Below are 9,793 nucleotides of genomic sequence, written 5' to 3' on the forward strand. Positions count from 1 at the left end.
TCTCTTTTAAATGGTTTTCAATGAGACAAGTAATTTGTAGTGTAAGTGATTTTGAGACAAATTGGGAAGTAAGGTAGTACACTTGAAAGTGTTTATAGAAAGTATGTTTAGTTAACTAAAATATAATACTCTGTGTGTAGCCATGAAAAAGAAAGAAGATAGAACTGTATGTCCTGACATGGAATGATGTATAGTTTGATTCCAGTTATTTAGGAAGTACACCTTTAAAAAAAATTTTATATCAGTACTTTTTGTTTTTATTTTTATTTATTGAGGTGCAAGTTTTTAAAATTTGTTTTTAAAAGCAAGTATATGTCACTTAAAAAAACTTGTAAAACCAATACATTCTAATTGTTTAATTAACATTAAATGTTACTAAACTAATAGAAAGGACTTATATGATATTTTTAATTAACCTTGAACTCTAAACTGAAGTTTTTTTCACAGTAATGCACAAATTTAATGAAAGTTTGCTTTGTAATTTCTCATAAAACATGTTGAAACCTAACTTTTAGAAACAATGTGCATTTAACATTATTAGTTTACCTCCTTTTCATGATACTGAAAGAAAACATTTGTGAGAAGCCTTCTGCATATGTCTGTACAATCACAACCCCTTTTTGTTCCATTAAGCCAAGTACTGTTTTGATTTTAATTTTCCTTTTGTACTTATGTTTCTTTTAATGTTGTAATTTCATTATAATTTTTGACTTTACATAAATGGAATCACGAAGTTTGTGTTTGGACATATAGTTCAGTGCTATCTTTGTAAAATTAATTTGATTTGGTACATATTCCTGTTTCATTTTTAATTCTGTATGTTACTCCGTGACCATTAATTTTTCATAATCTCTTTTGTTGATCAACAGTCAGGTTACTTCCAGTTTTTGACTTTTATGAATAATGCTGCTTTGAACATTTTGTGTCTTCTGATGCACATGCTCTTGGATTTCTGTACGGTGGATCACTTGACTGTAAAGTAATTGTTTTTAGTTTTAAAAGATATTATCACACTGTCTTGTAAAAGTATGTATCTCTCCCAACATGAGTGTATAACTGTTCCCATTACCCTACATTCTCATTAACAATCCATCAGTGCTTTTTATTCTAGCTTTCTGGTACTTGTGGAACGTACCTCATTGCATTTTTATTTTGGATTTTATTTACAAATGAAGCTGTACATCTTTTCTCCTGCCTGTTATATATTATCTATTTTTTCTTTTAAGTACCTGTTCACCTCTTACCCAGTTCCTTAGTGGATATCTTTCTTTTCATTACTGATGTATAGAAGGTATTTATATTTATATGTTTGGTATATGAGCTCATTTTTTTGATGTGAGTATTTTAACTACTTTCTTCCCAGTCACTGCTTTGCCTACTCACTTTATATACACTCAACTTGAGGCAACCACACATCTGGTTTCAGTTATTATAGATAGTTTTACACTTGTATGATTTCATATAAATGGAATTATATAGTAGGTGCTCTAATATCAGAATGCTTTGGTTAGCATAAAGCTGTTGATATTCATCCACCTTGTGTCACTCATTTGTTTCTTCCTGTTACTGAGTAGTATTACTTTGCACATTCATCTGGAGGTGGATATTGGGTCATATCTATTGTTTGTCTCTTACGACTAAAAGCAATGTATGTGTTTTCATGCAATTTATTTTTTTTAGAAATATGTTCTTATTCATTTTGAAGAAATACCTGGCAATGAAATTGCTCGGGTTTGTCGTTAATTATATTTTTAAGCTAATGAGAAAATGCCAGTCTGTTGTCTAAATTACTTACAGATTTTACACTTCAACCAGCTAGGCAGGTAGGAAAGTTCCATTTGGTCTACATACTTGCCAATATTTCATGTTACTCTTTTTAATTTCAGCCCTTCTAGTGGGTTTATAGTGATAGTTTATTGTGATTTTTATTTGAATTTGCCTATTGACTAAACATCTTCTCAGGTGCTTGCTAGTCATCCATATACCTTTTGTGAAGTGTCTGTTCACATCCTTTGCCCATTATTGTAAATTGGTTTGTCTTATTGACTTGTAAGAGTTCTTTAGGAAACTGTTCTTTGCATGTTTGGTGAATATTTTTTCCCATTTTGTGGCCTGCCTTTTCATTTCCTAAATGGTACATTTTGAAGAGCAGATTTTATAAATTTTGATTAAGCCTGTAATTTATCAGTAGTTTTTTAAGGTTATCATTTTCTTTTATGGTTCCTTTTATGGATTTTAGCCTAATAATTCCAGGCTAAGAATCTTCTGTGTGTCCCCAAGGATATAAAATTTTCTGTTGTGTTTTCTTCTAGAAGTGATTTAACTTTTTTCTTCTTCTATAAGATTTAACTTTTGCATCTAGGTCTTTGATTCATATTTTGAATTAATCATTTTGTGAAGGGTATGAGGCAAAGACAAGTTTTTTTTTTCCTGTGACTGATCAGCTGTTTCAGTAACAGTTGTTGAAGATACGCTTTCTTCACTTAATAACATGAACTCTTGATTGCTAATTTTATAGTATGATTCAAAGCATAAAATCCTTCAATTTTGGATTTCTTCAGTAAAATTGTTTTGCTACTCTTGTTTCCTTTTTTGTTCATTTATATTTTAAAATCAGCTTATCAATATCCATAAGAAATCCTGTTAAATTTTAAGATGATGTTGAAGCAATAAAATCAACTTGAAGACAGTAGATATTTTAACAATAGTGAGTTTAAAAAATCTGTAACATTATGTATTGCTACACTTAGTCTTCTTTAATTTCTCTTAATGTTTTATAATTTTTATTTTATAGATTTGTGTATGTGTTAAATATATTGCTAAGTATGTCATTTTTTCAGTGTTATTATAAATTGTTTTCTCTATTTTGCATTGCATTTGTTTTCATTTTCCCGTTGTTTATTGCCAGTGTACAGAAATACAATTAATTTTTAGTATATTGACTTTGGTTTCGAGAAACTGTCAATCTGAGGTTCTAGTATTTTTTTGTTAGAACTCTTAGAATTATTACACAAACGAACATATAAATGAAGATTCTTTTACTCCTTCCTTTCCAAGCTGTCTTTTTACTTCTTTTCCCTTCACTGAACTGGTTAGGATCTCTATTAGAGTATTGAGTGGAAGTCATGAGAGAGGACATACTTGCTTTATCCCCAATTTTATTTGACTGATTTTCATACATTCCCTTCTTAAGGTTTAGGAAGTCTCTTCTATTCCTAAGTTGTAGGGTGATTTTTGTTTGTTTATTTTGTTTTTATCATGAAAGGGTATTGAATCATGTAAAATGTTTTAAAAACCTATTGAGCTCATGGTATGTTTTTCTCCCTTTTTTTCTGTTATATAGTGAATTATGCTGGTTGATATTCAGATATTAAATCAACCTTGCATTCCATGGAAAAACTACTTCCTCATGATGTATAATCCATTATATATATAATATTATCTATAAACACATATCTGAATATGAATATTTTGTTAAGAATTTTTGTTTATTTATGCAGATTATATTAGTTTCTGGTTTTCTATTCCTATAATGTAAAATTAATAACAATGTATTCCTTAGCCTTAATCATCTGAAAGAGTTTAAGATTTGTATTGTTTCTTCCTTAAATATTTAATATTTTCTAATAGAACAGTTAAAGCCATAAATTTTCCTTTAAACTGTGATTTAGCTGATTCCCACAAATTTTTCTGATTTTCTTTGTGAATTTCATCTTTAATCCATAAGTTATGTGGAGATTACTTGCTTGATTTCCAGTTATTTTGGAACGTTTCAGATTTTTTTTACTATATATACGTATTTATCCAAAAATACTGGACCTCTAATTTCTATATCCCTTTCTCTGCCTAACTTCTATTCTCTAGTAGTTTGTCTTTCAGATTTCTGTCTTACCACCTCAGTAGACATCTTTAAGCTTCTTTCACATGCAGAAGCTATAGGAGATATAGTTCCTGGCCCTTGTAAATGTCTTGAGGAAGTGTGGGGAGTAGCATATAATCAAGTATATTTGTCATATAGGGAGCATAAGAGGGCATGTTGAAAGATAGTATGCCGTATTACTGAAGTATATATAGAATGCCACAAGGTCCAGCTAGTAAAATTTGGTCCTAATTGTTAAATATTTTAGAAACGATCATTGACTGATTTGAGGGTGCCATGTATAAATATGCATGTTTGATAACAAAATAAATTCTATGAGACTTAATTGTGAACTATTCATAAGAGGACAATTAGAAGATTATTTGAAGAGCTGAGTTGTAAACTAATTTAAGTCTATGTTAGGGCAGTGGTAAAAGTGAGTCAGAAGTTTTGCTAAAATATGATTGGAAATGAGGTGAGGGAATTTGAGAAGTCACAAATGACAGAAAGAGAAAGCCTGGCTCTTTTAAGTGTTTCATGTTTGGGATAAAGATGGTAGGTACAGTTTTGTACATTTTTAACTTGAGGTGCTTATCGGATGATTGTAGATTACCCTGCAAATAAAGTGTGTTTAGGAAAACAGCTGGGTACAGATATGAAAAATTTGAAAGATAGATGTAAGTTGATAACAGTAGGTGATGTGGGAATGATATTGCCAAGGGACATTTTAACGAAGTCTTTAGAAAATGCCAGCATTTCATGGTGGGGAATAATAAAGGAAAATGTCTCACCACCAAGAAGACTGATGAGAGTGATGAGAGGGGGATAGGAGAGGAATTTTAAGTTCACTCCTCACTGAGCTTTCATGCAAAGAACAAATAGTGAAGTTTGGCAGAGACATAGCATCTGGAAGGAAAGACTAAGTGAGAAATTGTTTTATTTATTTAGAGAGCTCTACAATAGGCCCTTGAATTACAAATGGCCAGTCTAAATCATTTCTCTCTTCTGTTATCACTTTATCTTTTCCTTGCAAGTAAATACATTTCTTTTAAAAGTAGGTTTAATAATCTTATACTTAGTTTATTAATTCTGTGGTTATAAATCTTAGATTTCTTTAGTAATAATCAAATACATTTGAATTGTTAGTTTCTAAGATGATTTTCTTTTTCAATTCAGATATTTTTGTGGTCATTGTTGTGATGCTTGTTTATGTGTTGCTTACAATAGGAAAACAGAAAAGTTGACATAAAGTAAAATAGAATGAAAGTATTAGACCTGGTCCTTGATTTTATTGATAGATGGCACATTTTGATTGGGTTTCTTGGGGTACCTCTATTCAACCTTTACACACAAGCACATACACATATGCAAGTATGTACACCACCAATAAGTAATACATGTTTGTTCTTGAAGCAGATATTCCTCATCTGTACTTGACTTTGGATATGTCATGCATAGAATATATTACTGATTTTTAATAAGAATCCATTCAAATTACATTTCAAAGATATTTTAAAAAATAGATACAAGTTCATTGTATCTTTACAAAACAGTCTTGTTTGATTTCCTTTTGTCATGTTTTAAGGTCAGATGTGACTCTAATGTTCCACAATGAGACAGAGATTAATAATTGGGAAAGAATAGCCCTTTAATGTGATTTATATCTATAGATTTTGTGTCAGATATGAAAAGTTGCTGTTTAAATTGTAAAGGAGGATCCATTAAAGAATACTTTAAACCATTTTACTCTTTAGCTTACCTTGGACTCTTCTTTTAGAATTACGCCTTTTCAAGCAAACTTTAGTAGCTTACCAAATGTTTATGAAATGCAGTATGAGAAAGTTAAACTTTCTACCATTAATAAAAGAAGTAATTGGCTTGTCAATAATGTCTTTTTTGGTACTTTTACTAGTGTTTAATATGAAGGTATATGGCATTTTGAGAGAGTGTAGAAGCCAATGATTTTCTTAATTTTCATGATTAATTTTAATTTCCTCTTACCAGGTGAGGTTAGGTGGGGGCAGATTGATATAGAAGGGAATGTTGAGGGTGTTCAAATTCTGCAAATGTCTAATAATTTGTCATTTTGTTTTCAGTGTATGGTTAGATTAGATATGAAGTAACCTATAGACTGCTACCTAATTCTTGTGTGAATCTGAAAATTTCACATAGCAGTTAATAGTTGTGTTATAGTGAAATAATTCCCTAGTTATCTTCACTTAAATTACTGTCTCTTAAAACATTTATTCTTATTTTTCTTATTTGCTCAAATCGTGTTTTTGACAAACTGTACTATCCTGTGTTGTTTGATTTAGTCTTCTTTTAAAAATATATACAACTTGCCATTTGCTTTGAATTTCTTATAATGTGGTTCTTAACATGATTTATTTTCTCTACATCAGTGTTTAGATAAAAAAAGTAGTTAGCCTTTATCATGGCACAAAACTAATCTCTTGGAAGTTGCCTAAAATCTTCTAATTGTCCAATTCTTAAAGCTAATATAATCCTTTCTTTTGCAGATGAGGAGAATTAGACGTAAGGAGATACAGTGAGTTAGTTGCCTAAGACTGACAGGAGATACTAGGAAGGATGATACTTTACTCTGGTTTTTGTTTTGTTTCCCAATCTTATGTTTGTTTATATACATATCTAATACATATTTACATATACACTATGATTCTTAATGTTTTTTTTCAATCCATATTCTGCATTTCAGAATTTCTTCAATCTGTTGCTTTTTCTATCTGTATTTGGTACTGGGTCAAATTTTATTGCTTCTCCCCTCCCTGAAATTGACCTGTGTTTTTCTGCTTTTCCTTTTCTTTAAGATTCTCTTTATTCCCATTCAAGAATAATTTACCTTCTTAAAATCATCCATTTTCTGTTTTACTGCATAGCATTTTGTATATTCCTTATTACTTTCTGGAAACATTTTCATTAAAAAACATTTTTAGCTTCAGTGATTTAATGTCAGTGATACACTTCTATTATTACTTCCCTCTTCCCAAACTAAAGGGAATGGGGATTCTCCATGGCAACGGCTATCAAGGTTACTCAACTTTGATCCCTATAGCCTAGTGTTCTGTACAGGGTAAAAGACACTAGTTTACTTACGTATGTACCTAAACGTCATATAGGTTGGGTTGCTTTTGGTGTTAGAAAATCCAATTCATACTAGCATACAATAAATGAACAGGAACCTAGCGGTTCTCATAAAAAGTCTAAAATAGAAGTCTCACAGTCTAAAGGTAGGATGGTTTTTGATTCAGAAGCTCATGATCCCATTTGGAATAAACTGTATTTCTGTAAGTCTCATAGCTTTGCTGCCTTTGGTTTTTGGCTTCATCTTCAGGCTCGCTTCCTTTGTGGTACAGAGAGAGCTTGCAGCACTCCTGGAATTATGTACTTCCTCTTTTACACTCTGAAGAGGAAGGAAGGAAATATTTAACAAAAATCCTGACCTTTCCTCTTAACGAACCAATTAGATCAGGTGCCTTTTCCTGAGCCAGTTTGTCACTGTGGGTGTGATTAGTATCCTCATTGGTTTAGGACAGTCAGGGCTCTTTCCTGTTGCTGGGGCATTGCTGAGGGCAGGGTGTGGCAACAATCTGTCTAAACTGGTGTACGGTAGGTAAGGCAGGCAATCAAATGTATCACATACATTAATGGCATTTGTTTCAACATTAAACATTTGTTACTTATAGCTTGTGTATACATATAAATATATGAACTTGCATTTGGAGGTAGGGGAGAAGCTAGTAGACTCTCTGAATAGAATTAAGGATCAAATTTACATTAATCTTTGTTTTCTTATTTTAAGGAATTAAATTACTAGCATCATAAACATGACACCAAAGTACATGAATTCCAGAAGAAAAGATATATAAGCATCTTGGAAACTAGTGACTTTGTCATTCCTGATTATTGCTAAAATATCTTAAAATTTTTTGATAAAATCAGTATCTAAGAAGTACTTTCCAAATGTTAATGGATAAATCCCCTGTGAGTTTTATTTAAACCCAGATTCTGATTTAGTAGGTGTGGTATGGGACCTATAATTGTGTATATTCAGTAAGTTCCTAGGTGATTCCAGTGCTGCTGGTACATTTTGCCTAATAGGGTTTAAAAGACAAATTTATACATTTTCTGAAGATGTTGAGAACTGCTCAGTGTATCATTGTAAGCCGCCATTATCTCTTGTATGCAGTAGCCTCATAACTGGTCTCCCTCCTTAACTTCTCTTGTCCCACCACACTCCATTCCCTAAATGGAGCTACAGTGATCATGTTAATATGTAAATCAACCACATCACTCCCCTGCTTTTCCACTGGTATCCTGTTACATTAGAATAAAATCTAAACTTCTTACCATAACTGTACAGTTCTAGATAATGCAGCCCCTGCCTGCCTCTCCAAACTCATTTCATACCATTCTTTCCTTTACTCACTTTGCCAGGAGTGCTTGGCAAACACTCTTCATGCTGCTTGTAATGTGGGCCCCTGCATCTTCACATGACTGGCTTCTCATTTTTCAGGTCTCTGCTTAAATATTAACCACTTATGGGTATATCTTATGAATGATTTGTGAGAAAGAAATTCTTGGGGGACTGTTGTACTGAGGCAGTAAATCACTAAATCTCAGTCAATTCAGTTACTGAGGGTATAAAGTAACTAAATTTTTGGTTGATCTGATTCATGTTAGAGATTATTTCATGGTGCATTTTAAAGCTTTTTTTAAATATCTTTTTGTAGTATTAATAGATGTTTCTTTTTCCTATCCAAGTCACTGTGTGCCCAGTATTCTGCAGACAAACGAGAAGATGAGAAGATGTGTGACCATTTAATAAGAGCAGCTAAATATCGAGACCATGTGACAGCAACTCAACTAATCCAGAAAATTATCAACATTCTCACAGACAAGCATGGAGCCTGGGGAAATTCTGCAGTGAGGTAAAGGGATACCTTTAGGATTTGGCCACTGATTTTCTAGAGAAGGCTTAGGTTTGGATAAATGACTTTGGATATGATCAAGACCAGATGAAGAATAGAGTAATTTTATTTTGTATTTTATCATCTATTACAGATATAAAGCAAAAGGGAAGAGAAAATCAGTATGGGTGCAGTTATGTTTCTTTGTAGATATTTCAGCTCCCTCAGCTACTTCTAAGAGAATATTTGCTATATTTAGTCATTTTGAATGACTATATATTCATTTTGAAATGAATATATTTATTCATTTTGAAGTGAACTATTAAGGGAAATACTTATGTAAAATATATTATTAGCTACACATATCTGAATTTATACAAATACAGTATTTTAAGAAATTATTCTCTATTTTATACTTTTGAACTCTTACACATAAATTTGAAAACATACTATGTGTTGTTTTCTTGAATTGCATTGCAAATTGCAGAACTATGATAATAAAAATGGTTAAATGCCTTTTTTAAAATATTTTTCACTATACCTCCTTTTAAGATCACTGGATTGAACATGCTATTTTTTATTCTAATTTCTATGAAGAATGTAATTAAATTACCTTCTAGAACTAAGAAACTTAGATAAATAGTAAAATTTAGTCTCCTTGGAATATTTTATGCTACAGATCTTAGAAACATGTTTGATTCACTTAAGTAATGTTAATGAAAAAGTTCCATATTTTCTCATTAGGGAGTTAAAAATTCCTCATTTCTGCAAAACTTTTTCAAAAGACAGCAAAATATGAAATTATTACTTATATGTTATGTATACGTGTAATTGGTTTCTATGTGTATTTCAAGTAATTTCCATTCTAGCAAACATCTAAGTCTAGTTTTAGAAATTTTTCAGTGAATGAGAAATAACTTTAATTTTTTAAAAATCTGAACTTTAAACTTGGTTGAAAGCTGATGTTTTTGTTTTGAGTGTAAATAATCACAAATATAAAGTAGAT

General features: G+C 31.2%; 1 protein-coding gene across 2 annotated transcripts in view; it reads left to right on the top strand.

Annotated features, from left to right (window-relative positions):
* The window catches only part of LRBA (LPS responsive beige-like anchor protein), a 740,236-nt gene that overhangs the window by 356,957 nt on the left and 373,486 nt on the right, over positions 1-9,793 (top strand). For both annotated transcript variants that reach the window (XM_037024623.2, XM_017650128.3), the window contains one exon: positions 8,642-8,808. In XM_037024623.2, coding sequence (XP_036880518.2) covers positions 8,642-8,808 — 167 coding nt within the window. The remainder of the gene's footprint in view (positions 1-8,641; positions 8,809-9,793) is intronic.

Source organism: Manis javanica, chromosome 3, assembly GCF_040802235.1.
Source record: "Manis javanica isolate MJ-LG chromosome 3, MJ_LKY, whole genome shotgun sequence".
NCBI classification, from domain to species: Eukaryota; Metazoa; Chordata; class Mammalia; order Pholidota; family Manidae; genus Manis; species Manis javanica.